The sequence below is a fragment of the Alligator sinensis genome, unplaced genomic scaffold, assembly GCF_000455745.1.
Source record: "Alligator sinensis unplaced genomic scaffold, ASM45574v1 scaffold824_1, whole genome shotgun sequence".
Taxonomy (NCBI): Eukaryota; Metazoa; Chordata; order Crocodylia; family Alligatoridae; genus Alligator; species Alligator sinensis.
In genome coordinates, this window is record NW_005842463.1 from 784,662 (window position 1) to 800,638 (window position 15,977).

General features: G+C 39.5%; 1 protein-coding gene across 2 annotated transcripts in view; it reads right to left on the bottom strand.

The window, feature by feature from the left end:
- Positions 1 to 1,815: 1,815 nt before the first annotated feature.
- MED23 (mediator complex subunit 23) overlaps positions 1,816 to 15,977 on the bottom strand; it is a 54,038-nt gene continuing 39,876 nt past the window's right edge. For both annotated transcript variants that reach the window (XM_025212442.1, XM_025212441.1), the window contains 8 exons: positions 14,447 to 14,663; positions 12,210 to 12,446; positions 10,294 to 10,459; positions 9,702 to 9,774; positions 7,340 to 7,554; positions 5,755 to 5,875; positions 3,832 to 3,963; positions 1,816 to 3,090 (listed from right to left, as the gene is read on the bottom strand). In XM_025212442.1, the coding sequence (XP_025068227.1) occupies positions 2,917 to 3,090; positions 3,832 to 3,963; positions 5,755 to 5,875; positions 7,340 to 7,554; positions 9,702 to 9,774; positions 10,294 to 10,459; positions 12,210 to 12,446; positions 14,447 to 14,663 (1,335 nt within the window). In that variant the 3' untranslated portion in view covers positions 1,816 to 2,916. The remainder of the gene's footprint in view (positions 3,091 to 3,831; positions 3,964 to 5,754; positions 5,876 to 7,339; positions 7,555 to 9,701; positions 9,775 to 10,293; positions 10,460 to 12,209; positions 12,447 to 14,446; positions 14,664 to 15,977) is intronic.

Genomic DNA, 15,977 nt, shown 5'->3' on the forward strand with positions numbered 1-15,977 from the left:
AGTCAAAACGAAATGGTGCTGTTTCGCAGAGCCCTATTTAGTGGGTATGTTTCAGTCATGGGATTGTAAGGGTTGTTGAAGATTATCCAGTCCAACCACCTGCATAGATGCAGAAAAGGCTATTCCTAAACCATCCAAGATAAATGGCCATATAGCTTGTCCTTGAAAACCTCCAATAAAGGAGATTCCAAAACTTTCAAGAGCTGCTTGTTTTGCTGTCCTACATTTTTAGAGGTAGGAAGTTTTTTCCTGAGATTTAAACTAAACCTGTTTTGCTGCAGTGTAAATCTATTGCTTTACATCCCACCCTCTGTGAGAAGGAAGAACAGTTGTTCTCCCTCTGCATTATAAATAAAAGATCAATTAACATGGTCTACTGAAATGCTGCAGACTGAGTAGTATAAACTAAAGAATAGGTATGCATCAGACAAAACTCCCTCTGGTGGCTAAAAACTGAATGCACTATTTTTCAGAGCCTCAACTAGGCTTTCACATTACAGACAATTGTTCAAATTTTACTGGATGCATTTTCTTTAATTAAATACACAACAGCAAAAAATCCCATATATTGAGGGGTAGGGGAAAAGGGTGAACCAGACATGTTTCTGCACCCTTCTCTATACTTTCCTTTCTGCAGAGCCTGAGTCAGGTGTTTGTCTATCCATCATTCAAATCTCATGATGCAAGTCGTACAAACATTAATTCATGCTACTATGGCCTTGGCAGGTGAGTGCCTCACCTTTCAGTTTTACAAATCAATCATCAGTTCCCCAAATATATGACAAATTACACATGAGCTTTGACTTGCTGTGATAGCAATTTAAAGCCTGAGCAAACAAGGAAACCTTTTAAAATGCAGGGCTTTCAGTTGAAAGCGAGGAACATTGGCTGCTGACAGATGTGGAAAAAAACCCAAACTAACCCAGCACTTTACCAGAAGAGGCAGCGTGTTAATTCGACCCAGCTCTGCAGCATCTGTATAGACTGAATTTCAGCAGGGCTTTTTGGCACTTCAATCAGCTATTAGTTAAAAACGCCAAAAAAGCCCCACTGAAATACCTGATCTATACAGATGTTGGGGAGATCCAGGTCCAACTAACGTGCTACTTCTTTTAGGCATGTGCTGGGCTTCGTGCAGGGACGTGTGGAGTTTAAAGTAACATGCCTTTTTTATGTCAGTAAGCAGCCACAATGCTAACAATCAAACTGCTCTTTTTTAAAGCTTGATGCTTAAGAGATTAAATGGTTCTCAAACCAAACAGTGCTGGCATCACTCTCACTAGGACTGGTATCTTACTCTGTCTATGACTACTGCTTCAGACATATCAAGAACAAACTTTTCCCTCAAATGTCTGGATTGAATGATACCAATAGGATGACAGTAATTCTACCCATAAAACTAAATAGTGAATGGTTAAGGGGATTGTTAAAGCATTACAGTTCTTGGTCAACAGGCTGGATATAGATAAGGCAATTCATACACCAAAGCACTTGGCAAGACCCTGGACTAATGCATAACTCAGAAGTTGCCATTACTGGAGATACCAACTTAAAAATCTGCTAGGGGTATTGAGCATGTAAATTGAGGTAAAAGAATTATATATATGGAATGGGTAGTATTTATAAAGTACTCAGATTTTTATTAAGAGGTAGTGCTTGGGCTTAATTCATCTAAACTTGTGGGGCCCACTGAGAACCATCCGAGATGGTACTGTTGTAAATGCGAAGATTTAGGACTTGGAGAAACTTGAATGTTTTGACCAATCCTTACTTTCAGGGCAAACAAATTACCATGCTTAATATAAGCAATATTGCTATATTCTTTTAGACATTTTTATTTTTAAAAAGTTTTTAAAATGCATCAAACATGATCAATATTTTACAAATTTCAGTAGACTTTTCACTCGTTATCAAATCATACCTGTTAAACAACTGATAGTACACACACAAATAAAAGCTGAAGAATGAAGGTAGAGTATTATACAAATCTAAAATAGGATATAGATATAGAAATCCCAAAGTGATTGACTAATAAAAATTACACCGTTTCCTAAATAGGAAAGATAAACATCCACCAGCAAAACTTTACTGAATCCATAGATTTAAATAGTTCCATTTTAGCTAATAATCTAGCATCCTGAGGGATCACGCTAGATCAAAACTATAGCTTTCATGAAGACAGTAAGCTGTTCCACTGCTTACAATTGGACATGTTAAGCCTTTAAAAAGACTTCACAACTTTAGCCATAATGACTTAATCAGAGATGCTTTCCTGGATCAGGGACTAAACTTGCTCATCTTATCAAAAGAACATCACCCATTATTTTTGCCCCACAAATTTTTTTTTCATGAGCAAGAAGCCAAGTTAATGGGGTGTGTACATCTAGGACTGGACTGTGCCTGATTTAAGAGGACTGGAACCCTGTTTCATGTGCAGTCCCACTGATCTCAAAATGGTGCACTGAAGCAAGGTGAAGATGTTATGTTCATGGTACTGCCCAATTACAATCAAAATATTAATCTTTTATGTCTATCCTATTAATATTAGGTCCCAAGGTTTGAAGAGATAATCTGATACATTTGGGATCCATACTTCTCATTTAAAAGTAAGCAAGCTAGGTGAGGAGTTACCGTAGCAAAAGACACCTCTGAATAGCCTCAGGTAAACATACACAGAGGTATGGACAACAAGGATGGTTACAAATACAGCAACTAATCATGTCTCTGATATCAAGAGATAGGAAGACTGGAATGCATCTGACTAGATAGATCCATCGCATCAATCAAAATTAAGCAGCGGTTTCTATACTGTCTCTTCCCCTCTGATACAGTGTGCCACACATCAAGTCTGATTAAGTTCCATCTCAATCAATATAAAAGGCAGTCTTCAAAGAAACACCGGTGTTATGCCTTGTTTTACTGTGTTACTGGCAAGGCAACATTGACAGGCACCTGGCTAGGCTGTGGTGCTGGAGAACCACTGTTCATGGGCTGCTGAGAAACAGCAGCTGGCTCCATTTTGCTGATATGCGTTATGAAACGCAAACGGAGTTTCAAAGCTGGTCTTAAATTGCAGATGATTTTCTCAACCTATAAAATAAAAGAGATAGATCACTCAAATGCATTGTGTAAACAAAATACTGTGACACACTTTTCTACTGTATGAAGGAAATGGCAGTATAAAACAATGTCGAGATAGATTTATGGTAAATACCACATAAACAAATCCCTGAATCTCTATTCAGAACCCCTCCTAAAGCCTCCTTAGTCTGCAACTTGCAACCAAAGCTATGTAAAACGTGTTCAGCCCAGATAAGCACTGCACTGTCTCTTTTTATTCAAGAGCCTACCACTAGCCTAGATTAGATTTAAAAAAAGAGAAAGGCACAAGAAGCTTTATGGTGAACTTTGTGTGATTTAAACTTATCCAACAAAACCAGGTGAAATTTGGTCATCTTATTTGAACCAGAAATTCACAATAAAAACTTGGGAAGCATGGACTAAAACAGAATAGGTAATATCTTTAAGTAGCAAACTATAAAGTGTTTACATAGCTGCATCCTAGTGCCTTCTCCAATACAAAACAAGTTCTATTCAGAATTTCTTTGCTGTCTGAAATTTATTTCAGTATAAGCTACATTATATGGTCCATACAGCTTTTAACTATGAAAAGTGGTATATATACCTGGATTTTAATGTATGCAAGCCAATCAGCTGTGAAGGGTTTTGATGTGCTTTTACATGTGAAAGCATAAACAAAAATACTATGTTATAAATTGATATATTAAAAAGGAAATTTCCTTTTATCATCCAAGTATGTTCTTTACTTACTTGATCTTTCACACTGTCACCAGTAAACATGTACTTCATATGATACAAGAAATCACATATGGGATCCATGTAATTCAGATGTGTACTGCACTGGTCCACATAAAGAAGCATTTCATAAAATGCCACTCCAATCTGTTTCCATAAAAAGAAACAAAACAGAAGATTAGACAACTGTTAAGATTTTACGTTTAGTTTAAGTTTATTCTTTTGTGAAGGAAAAACTCATTTATCGTGAAAGAAAAACTAATTTACATAGCTCTTACTTGAGCCTCTATTTAAATACATACCTACCATCTGAGTAAAGAGATGCAACTCTCACCTCATGACGCTCACTTTGGAAATGCAGAATAATTTAATAATCTTTCAAAAATCCTATTTATAGTACTTTGGTTTATTTTGTATGAAATAACCAATTTTTTTTTAAACCAGGAAAGTATAAAGCATGTGTTTAAGACTTATTGACTATAATGTGCTTTAAGACATGCAGGCGCGATGGAATCCCCTCTAGACATGCATGGGATCTGATGCATGATCCACACAAATTGCACTTCCTGTCATGCTGTATGTGCATGGCAGGAGGTGTGATTGTGTGATCATGAATTATTGCTGGTGCAAGGAGCTCCCCCTGCACTAGCAAGTAGCAAGCTCCCATGGCTGTGAGCCCCTACTGCTGACAGGGCTAATGAACAAAACTGGTAACGGTGGTAGGCTGTTTTCCTCTGTATCTGTTCTCTGTATCAGTCACTACAGAGATGTGAGATGCAGTTTGTCCACTATATTTCAGTCTTTTGCTGAGAGCAAAGGATTCCCTGATCTGGAGGGTACTGTGTTCTGGTAGCTCTATATGCCCTTTATTTCTGTGTTCCCTGCTGTACATTCTCCTTAATGCTTCTCCCTTGACTCCTATATATGCAACCTCAACTGTTCATGTCACCCTCTGCTTTCCCTGCAAATCTCTCTCTCATTTCTTTTAGTCCATGAGAGCAAGGGAAGAGAGCACCTCCTTTTTCAATTCTTCACTTCTCTGTATTCCACCCATGCTCATTTCTCCTTATCCAAGTTGCTTAGATGTTAGGAACAGCATTTGGAGCAGCATTTGGAGACCAGGAGAGACCATGTCTACGCTCTCAGTTCTTGATGTCACAAAGCATTTGCAAGGAAATTAGCTGCTTGTAGACCTGGTCTGCAGCTTGCATAGTACAGATGGGGTCTACAGAAAAGCTGTCTGCTGAAACAACAAGTCTCTGCTAAGGAGGTGAAAACTGAAACTTTTCAGAGACTGAACGTGGCAAAGTTCTCATTGGCGACATGAAAAAATTCCATGAAACCCAGGTGATTCCCCAGCCAAATTTCAAATCTACTGAGAAGAATCAAGGCATCTGAGCTTCTTGATGAAAAATGACGCCACAATTTTTTTTAAGTATGGGCAAAAAACAGTGTTACACTTCCTGATCACAATATCAGAAACAGAACCTCCAATACCAGAAACAGAACTAAAATCAGATGAAGTGATCAGGCTGAGGTAGACAGGCAGCATGAAAAATATCAGCTGGAATGGTTAAGTATGGAAAAATATAAGTAACTGGAAAGGGTCTTATACCTGAAAGTGTTAGACAATCTTAACAACAGTACTACCAGCTCTGTCTGTAAGGTACTGTGAACACACTCTAAGATGAAGAGCAAGTGCACAAGTCAAGTATTTGAACCTATTTTACATTTTTTAAAATGCTACATACTTCTTTCTGTATGAAACTCAGTCAATTTTCAATTAACTGATAAGGGCTCCCACCCAGCACTGAGTTTCATGTTTGTACAGAGCACTTTGAAGAACTGCAAACATAACAACAGATTTTTCTGTTTTTATGAGATCAAAGACAACCTAGAATTATGCTATAAAAAAGCTGAGCAAGAGCTACATTTTACCTCTATCATACATCGTGTCCTCTCTTGCTGAAATCGCTGCAGAAAAGGACCAACAAGATGGTAAACATAGAGTAACTGGAATTCTGTCTTCACTATAGGTATCAATATTTCCGTGAGGAATCTAGAACATGGCAAGACAGGACACTCATCACAATTTTGTACATTCTATTTTTATGTTAACTTAATCACTGAAAAAATACAATTGTGAGCTGAGACTACTGCACACTATGTTGGCTATGACAGACAGTCTCATCATTTTCTTGCACCTCCACACACGTTCATCTGTATTCATCTATCCGTCATTTCTCAATTTACAGTTGGGACATTTATACACATACTTTTTGGTCCTGTGACATGCTGGAGATCCACCAACTCGATTCATTGGAGCTGATGCACACTGTGCTGTGTCACGTGCAGTTGTATAAGCAGCAAAATGTGTGTCAGCATACAGAAAATGGCAGCGGTGCACTTTCGAACTAAAGCACCTTCTCTGTGTTTTAGTTCAAGAGCGCACCACCACCATTTTCTCAGCGCTGATACACATTTTGTTGCTTATACAACTGCAAGCATTGCAGTACCGGGCTCTTTTCAAAGTGCCCGGCACTACGACGCTTACATGTGTAAAAATGCCCTTGGATTGTAAATTGGTTTTTGTTGCTTGTATAACCCCTGTCATAGTGGGTTTTGTTCTATGATCATGGTTTCTAAATGCTATAGTTATTATTACAAACAAATAATAATAATAATTTACCAACACTCGATAGGAAATATTATGGATGCTCAAGTCCAGAAATGTACGACTTCATTTGGGCTTTTCTGGGTCCACTTCAGATTGAGGATTTCCACAAGAAAATCCTATAGTTTTCAACCAGTGTTTCGATCTCCCCTATTAGCCGTATTAGGTGCTCCTGTTTAAAACAGCTGAATACTTGGAGTATTTGCAATTTCAGTAAAGCACTTAGAGTACTTCTACTGAGATTCATTATTGATAAATCCATACTGTCCCAATGATAAAAAGAACAGCAGAGGCTCAATAAAGAAAAGTAGAGTCAAATGGGGCCTCTTGCATAGTAAGAATGGTGCTAAGTCATTCAACTGGTATCACTACTAATTGGCAAAAATACTTCATATATGCCCTCCTTACAAAGCAAGCCACAAACTCAAGAAGGACTTTTAAAAGAGGAACTGAAAAGGTTGTAGGAAATGATATGGTACTTTCCAACACAAAAACATCCCCAAATTGCAATGGCTATTAGTTTACGAATGCATCTCAGTGACAAACAGATGTTACATGTACAGATCAAAGACAAAGCTACACAGACCCGATTATAATAGATGAATTAAGAATATTGCTATTTCAGTATTATCAGAAGCCAAATTGAATGAAGAAAGCCAAATCAAAACAATCTACACAAGATGGAACATGCCTTAAATTATAACCCTAATTACACCCCTAAGGCTACCATTTTAAAGACTAAAATATACACACTTGTTTGTGTTCAAACTGGATATACCGTTTTTCTGTACACAATATGCACAGAATTTAAAAATGTAATTTAAATGACACAGCACCCACTCTACATACTTTGGGATGAGGGAGAGTTGGCCAATACTTGAATGATGCCACACAGCATGTGCCAATGCCAGTGTGTAGCTGCAGTTCATTTCTGAGTAAGACTGATGGCAGGCTGTGAAGTCAAACAGCTGGAATGGGTAGCCAACCCACTCTGTTTCTGATGTCAAGCTGGGACTGTTGATAACACTCACAATCCGATCATGGAGGACAATCCAGTATGGCTCCTGCCCAAAACAAAAAAGAGAACAGCAAAGCTTTCTTCCCCACCTGGCTCATATTGCTGTAAATTGTAAATATTTGTAAAACACTCTTAAATGAATACCAAGCTTTCCAAATGAGTCAAGACAAGCATAAGATATGAGATGTTCACAGTTTAGGAGAGAATGGATGGAAACACTTAATAAGAAAACTGTTTGAGCACATAGATTTTAAAGAAATCTCTGTGACTGTTAAAAGCAGAGGCTTGGTGAAAGACAATGGGAAGAACTCCTCCAGGAATAGGGAGGCACAAACCAGGAATGGAAACTGGAGACTAAGGAAGATAAAACAGGACGTTTGGAATGGGTGAAGGAAGCCATGAAAACAAAGGGTTTCGTAGATCCAGTTAAAAAGTTAATTTTTTCAGTGGGAAACAAGAAGCCAATTATGGTCTCAAGAGATTGGGGGAATTACTTTAATGGGGCAGATGGAAAGGGGTTAGGTGGGGAAAAGTTGGGATAATAAGAAATACAAATTAAAATATTCATGCAGTGAAGATTACCATAATCAATACTGTATCAGTACACTAACAAAAGGTTCTTCTGAAATGTTAACTAGCATTGCATATGTTTGATTTTCTCTTGTTTTCCTTATTAAAATGCTAAATTTCCTTTGGACAATTTAAACTATTCTGGCAATGGATACAAGATGTGAAAAAGAGGAGCAGCAACTAACTAGGGCAGGGTGACAACAAACTTGAGGGTGTGAAAAAGTGGCTGCCACTGGCAGCAGTGCAATCATGATTACACCAGCAGCATGCAGGCAACTGCATGTTGCCACTGCCTTTGGGCCCTGGGGGGCTGTGTCGCTACACTGCTGAAGAAGAGTTAATGTTGTAACAGAAACCTTATCTTGCAGGACTTCTGATTTCATGGATCAACCCCTCAAATGTAATACTGAACTAGGCATATTTTCGTATTTAATATATAGAAATGACTTCATCCCTAGGCGCTGAGGAGACAAGTCTGTAAAAAAAGTTAGGGTTCCCTTTCCACCTCCATCTTGGAAAAATCCAAGGGTGGGTTTGTCAGATGCTGAAGGATCAAAGATGCTTTACAATAGGGGTGCACTGATAGCCGATTTTTAAGGAATATTAGCCAATACTGATCCAATTTCTGATGCAGCTGTTTCCAGCTGCTAAGTCTGTTGTGATGGAAGGGGTGTGGGGGGGGAGGGGCGCAGATAAATGCCCCCGGTGGTGAGGGAGGGAGTGGGGCAGGGCCTGGGGTAGGCGCTGCTTAGCCAGGATGGGGCAGGGGATGGAGCCCTGGCTTGTCTGGGGAGGGGCAGCAGCTCCTGCTGCTGTGTACACTCCGGAAGGACACCCCAGGGGGCACTTGTGCCCCCGGATCTGCGCGAGGCAGAGCAGGGTGGGCTGCAGCTGCAGGCTAGGGGCTGCACTAGTGCTGCGAGGGGGGCTATAGAGGATCTACGCAGCCCCCCCTCCCAGCACTACCACCACCACCTGCTCTGAGTGCAACACGGCCTAGCCCCTCCCCCGCTGGGAAGAGCCTGGCGTGGCCCCTGGCCCTAGCTGCAGCTCGCCCTGCCCTGCCCCACGCAGATCTAGGGGCACATGCCCACCGTCCCTGGGCCCTCCCAGGGTGTGCAGAGCAGTGGGAGCTGCTCCCCATCCCTGCACCCCGCCAAACAAGCTGCGGCTCCATCCCACGCCTTGCCCCAATTCCTCCCTCACCGCAGGGGTGCTGATCTGTCCCCCCACGCCTCTTCCCTGTCCACCACAACACACTTACCAGCTGCACTCAGCTCTGCAAGTTGCCAGGCTTTGCTCCTCGCTGCCTGCGTGCTGCGCTGTGGCTGTGTGCACGCACAAGCATTTATCGGTCAAATGATCAGTCACATCAGACCGATTTCCAATATAGTCAATTTTCTTTATATCAGTACTAATCCGATATCGGACCGATGTATTGGTGCACCTCTATTTTACAAACTTTCTATTGGTTCTTAGAACTATTGCAGGTTTAACAAAAGACACTGCAGGCACACCAATTCTTAGAAGATACTCTTAGAGCACTGACAATCTATAAAACCTTTCACAGAAGAATGCATTCACCTCTCGGTTCATCATAATTTAAAATACATATGGACTCACTGGTAAGGCTGTGATAATCAGTCCAATAGCATTCATCCAAGCTGTGATATTTTCTCTTGGCACCAGAGGCTGGCTAGAAGTGAAAAATAAAACATACTTATATACATGTTTCAGCATATTTACCTAAAAGTCCTGAAAAATCAAAAGCATCTCATGCTGAATTCTAACCTAGAAGTACTGGTCCATACCTGGAGACCCAAGAAACATATCTAACATCATGTCTGCAGCACTGAGGAGAGGGAACTGTAAGGTTTCTCCCCTTCCTTTCTCAACTAGGTTCTCAAAGATCCTATGTTATGGCAAGGTCACTTCACAAACCAGGCAAGTCACTCTGATTGATATAAAATATTCCTTCCATCTACTCCATAGGGCCATTATATGGACGGTCACTGTGGCACACAAGTCTATGCAGACACAGGGGTCTAAAGCACGTAGTTTTTTGGTCTCGGTTCTCACAGTGATTTCCATTACAAGTACCTCTTGCCTCCTGAAGATAATGATATTAAAAAGAACCTTAATAATAGAAAGTTTAAAGAATGGAGTAGTAATCTGTATGTACTGTCCAGCTTTTCATTCTGCACATTCAACATACCTTTTTAACACAACATTTAGAAGTGCGCTTCCCACATCCTTCCCTGGAACAGCCAATGCCATGAGTTCAACACAGGTAACATGGAGAGCATGGGCAGCTGGGTTAGGGAACTCATTAAATCTCCAGTCACAGTTTGGAAATGGGCCAGGTGACTTACCAGCCATGGGTGGTGATAATTAAGGAAAACAAATTTCCATATGGAAACTGATAAAGTTGTTAATGAAGTAGTTTCACATAGATATTGTTAATGTTAACAAATTACATGCATTACAAACAAAAAGTTTGACAAACACTTGTAAATTTGTAAATACATACATATAACCATGCACACATACATACAGAACACTACTGAACACAACTAAGGACTACAGTCCATCACAGGGTCATATGGACAATAGCCAGTTACTGAGAAGCATTTTTTTTTAGTAATAAATGGCTACAACAGGAAATATTTTCCTGAAAGGAAGATCCCTCCTGCTTAGGCCAATCAATCTGAGTCTATTTATACTATTTTCTCCAGATTTTGTTCATATAAAATATTTCAAAATTGTCTATATTATGAATGATCTATACCAGAGAACACTGGTGAATTTAAACATTTTGCATTATTACTTTCTGGGCAAAAAAGATTTACTTTTCAAAAACAAATGTAAGTGACTAGCTAATTTGTCATTAGAGATTACATGCTTTTCTGACCAACAACAGCTGGGTATTTTTTTTGTTTGTTTGTTACATGTAGGGCAGTGCAGCTTTTGGTATCAGACTATTGCTATGTGTATAAGTGCAGAGTTTATACGGTTTGGGATTCCCTTCATTAGGGGCTCATATCAACCACAGTGAGACACATTAGCAGAGGAGAGGAAATAGCAGGAAGAGGGAGGATACCAGCGTGAAAGTGACTAATATATCCAAGGCCAAAAGGATGATTTAAATCAATCAAGAATAATTTAAATAATCAATTTAACCATGAATCAATATCAGCAACCAAAAAATCTTCATTTAAGCGATACATTTTTATCTTATTTCTTTTCCGAATGAGAAGCTGATTTTCTGTTTTGTAATCATTAAGTAAATACAGCAATTACACTAAATTTGGTACTTTTATCTATCCAAGATAACGGTTTAACTGAGTAAACAAAGTAATACCCATTCAGAATTCAGATTCTTAATTTTAATATTAGTATGCTAGAAAATTGTTGGTGACTTTATTTACAAGATGACCAGTTTTCTATTTGTAATTTGAGTAAGCTGCTTTTGGAGAGAAATTGAAATTCAATTAGGAACATAGAAAAATCAATATTTTGCATGTCAACTTAATGTTGCCTGATAAATCAGTTAACTGTAGTCAGTAAATTGAACCTGTTGTTTCTAATCACCATATCATTCAGGATTTTAGAACTCAGCTTCTCACCCGATTTTATCTGTAAATTGGAAAAGAAAAACAACCGTTAATGATTTTCCATCTTCCAATCGGTTTCTCAGCTTTGAAAGAACTAAGTTATTGAACTGAACTAAAAATCAATACACTGAAACAAAGAAAATATTTTTCTGCAAGTCCAGAAGAGACTAGTTGGCAAAACCTAGTTTATTCCTTCAACTAGTTCTGATTGCAGCTGCTTGTATTTTAACTTTCTGAGTTCAGTGGCCTGACTTTCTTTACAACTTCTACACCGCACACATAATATACTTGATTTTTTTATATAGTTCATTAGTTACAATTCACTAATTATAGCCTTACCACTATACTCATATTTACTTGAAATACAATTGTTTTATTAAAAAATAATGTAATTATATATATTTAAAAATCAACTGTATAGTCAATTTCATTGATCCTAATATTCTGATTGAACTGAAGCTGTACTGAAATCTCACATCTTGGTAACTTTCCTTACTGCAAATTAAAGAAAGGATATTGTCTACTAATCTTCCAATCAGTTTGCAGTAATAAGTGTCATCAGGAATCCATGGATTATCTTCTCGTGCATTCATAGCACACTTGAGATAAGTGTCACTTAGACACCAGCCTTGTGGTCGATTATCTTTAAGAGAACCAATAATAGCATGAACAAGCTTTCGTTTGAGGTTTGTTCGCTCTCTGAGATGCCCCTCATAATAATGAAGAGTGTTGTATAGGTAGGTGACTGGACGGTCTGCCAAGAAAAAGAACAGAAATATATGCTAGCATGCATTTATATTTATATAGTTTCACAGTAGCTAGGGTCAGAAGGGACCTGATTGTCACAACCCAATTAAATTGTGCCCATGCCACTGAGCAAGAGATACCATTCAAATCATCCTCATTTTGACGATTAAGGGTTACAAGACATCCCTGCCAAAAATTCCTTGAAACAAAACGCGGCCGGAGTACTGTAAATAATTGGTCAGCTGAAATAAAATGCTAGGGGAAACTATATATAATTGGTCCAAAAATAAGCATAAGCTCCTCACACGTAGCACACACGTAACAGGTAGAGAAACCTAACCCACTACCTTGTAACTTGAGGAGACAAAGAGCTGCCACCTGCCAAAAATTAAAGATTCCACATAACGACCAGTCATTGGATGTCTATGTCAAACACCTCTGCCTATAAATAGTTTAACGGTTTCCGCCCAAGTCGGAGAGCTCTGGGGATCTCACAGGAAACACCTGTGCTTGTCACCAGAGAATTGGGAAATTGATCAATTCCCAATCAATCACCCCGTCAGCGTAAAATATTGACGTAGAAAGTCTTGCAAGCTCGCCCGTTCGTTCCGGCGCCACATCCGTCATTATCCCGTTGTAACCTGACTGCATGCATGTACTCGACTCTGTAACCGAAGTTATATGCGTATACTCAAATCTGTAACCGAAGCTGTAACGGAACAAAGGCTCGCCTGCGTCGTCCATCACTATCTAGGCGACGTAAGTAAACAAACTCCTGTAACCTACACGTGTCTGTGCCTGGTTAATTCCACTCCATCCATCAATTACCCGCCTGCTGAGCTCTAAATCTAAACACTCCGGTGTGTGAGTCAGGCGGCTGCCGGCGGCTTGTCTGAGTTCCCACAAAGGGAAGTGTGATAAAAACAGTGCCCAAGCGAATGCTGGATTCACAAGACCCCCGACAGGTGATCATCTAACCTCTTTTTGAATTTGCCCAAGGTAGGGGCAAGGACCACTTCCCTGGGAAGTTGGTTCCAGATTCTGACCACCCTAACTGTAAAATATTGCCTTCTGATCTCTAACCTAAACCTAATCTCCATCAGTTTATTACCATTGTTCCTCGTCACCCTGGGTGGTGCTGGGGAGAATAGGGCTCTTCCTATTTGCTGATGATCTCCCCTGATGAGTTTGTAGGCAGCCACCAGGTCCCCCCTCAGTCTCCTCTTGCCGAGGCTGAACAGGTTCAGGTCCCTCAGTCTCTCCTCGTAGGGCCTGTCCTGCTGCCCTCTCACCAAGCGGGTGGTCCTCCTCTGAACTCTCTCCAGGCTGGCTAGAAGTACTATATGCTAGTACTTCTTTATATTTACTGTAAACTTATAGGTGAATCAGAGATGATACAATACTTAAATCCTAGTCATCTAACATTAAAAATTATAAATGCTAAAAGTAACTGACTCATTATTACTTTTACTGTACAGTACTACCATTTTCAGGTCTTTGCTCTTTTTTCATGCATCTGCACCAAGTCAGTCAAAACAAACATTTTTAGCTATTGGAGTTTTTCTGATATTGCTGAAGTGATTTACAGAATCTCAATTATATACAATCTCTGTACACACAAAGCATTCAACAGCAACTCATAGAAAGATCTTGAGAAGTTATAACAGAAACAACAGAGGAACAATAGTAGCATGATTGTAACCAAACATTATGCAAAGTGGTTTGTGTCACACTAAGTTATAAAATAGTGTTAAAATCAAATTAAATCTCTTAAACTACTGAGGAGGGATATGATGAACAAAGCAAGCCGGTTTGTGCAAGATTTATTTTCTTAGAGCCTACACAACAGCTAAACAAAAGGCGACCACCAAGTTTCTTCTGGTAAAGCAGAGTTCTGTTTGGCATGGACCAGTTTCCAGTTTGAACATTTTACTCATAATGCAGTATAATAGAGAAACTACAGTGAGTATATAGCAAACAAGGAGTTCATGTTCAAGAAGAGCTTACCATGGAATTTGTACAAGCCTCCTAGATGATCCAGTAATGTCTCCAATGATTTGGACACTGGAAGCAATTCTAGAAATCGGTGGATTACAATGTCAAATACTGGCAAGAAGCGAAGGCACACATTTCCAAAGTAGATTGGTAGGTACTGGGGTTGAATCTGGACAGGAGGATTCACTTGCTCTGCCAAGCCTTCAAAATACAGCTTTTCAGGATATTTCTGCAAAAAGAATTAAAAAAAAAAAAATTAGATATATATTTTAATCAGGTATCCTGAAAACACTACTATGTACTTACATTACTAAAAAATCTCTTGAGGTTATATTGTAAACTATTCTGCAAGATTTTGCCTAGCAATTAGATTTATTACCGGTGTAAACAGAAAGAAAAAAATTCAATATAAGTTTTCTTTACTAATTTCATTTTTTGGGGAAAAGGTGGATTATGAATTTTATTTGTAGCAGATAAAAATAATCAAACTTAATATTTTTTCTAAGAAATATTAGTTTATGACAAAAGATATATTGTTTCAGAGCCAGATTCACTAAAGCTGGTGCAGGAAGTTATAAAGAAATCTTTAAAAAAGAACCCTGACAGACAGTAGGCTTCAATATAAATTTTGTTGATTTACCCTTTTTGTCAAGGATTCACAAGAGAGATTTAGGAGAAAATTGGCTCTTATTTACATTGTACTTTCCCCTAGTAGCTTGTGAAACATGTTGCATCATGTGACAAATGAAACTTTAGAATTTTGCAGTTTCTTCTTGGGAAAAGGAATGGAAAAAAAGCCACCTTTGACAGATGCCATATAAATGCACAATGAGATTTCACTGAAAAATGACAACATCTGGGCCCATGGGGAGCCCCAGGCCTTGTATGCTTGATGTGGGGCCTGGTCCCAGCACGCAGAGCCAGGTGAGGGAGGTGCTGGGTGCCTGGAACCCAAGCCCAGCATGCAGGAGGTGAGAGGGCGCAATGTCAAGTCCCCAGAACCTAATCCTGGCATGTGGGAGGGGCAGTGCCAGGAACCTGGTACCCAGTACCACCACGCAGGGCAGGGAAAGGGGCTAGTGCCAGGCCCACGACCTGATCCAGCCCAGTGACTGACCCTGCGATGCTCATCTGGCCTGTGGCATCAAAAGATTGAGCAACACTCCACATATCACAACTCACCTTATCTAGAAAACCCCCATATTTTGGCCAGCACTAACACCCTACAGGTCCTCCTACTAGGTGAGTAGTTTTTTCCTACTTTCCCCATAGTGGATCCTGGAAGAGGCAGTGTTATATCTGCCCTTTATTGACTAGTAACAGTAAAACCTAATGAACACCCAGAGAAAATACATTTTCCCATCCTTAAGCACTGGGGTGGGGTGGGGGGAAGGAGTACTTGCTCTTTCTGACTTGAACTTCAGTGCTACATGCATGCTCTCTTTATTCTATTCTGTAAACATAGAATGTTTTTGCATTAACCCATATATTCAAACATTCCTAATGTCATGTGCATCTTCAAAGGTTACTGAGGCAGAAACTA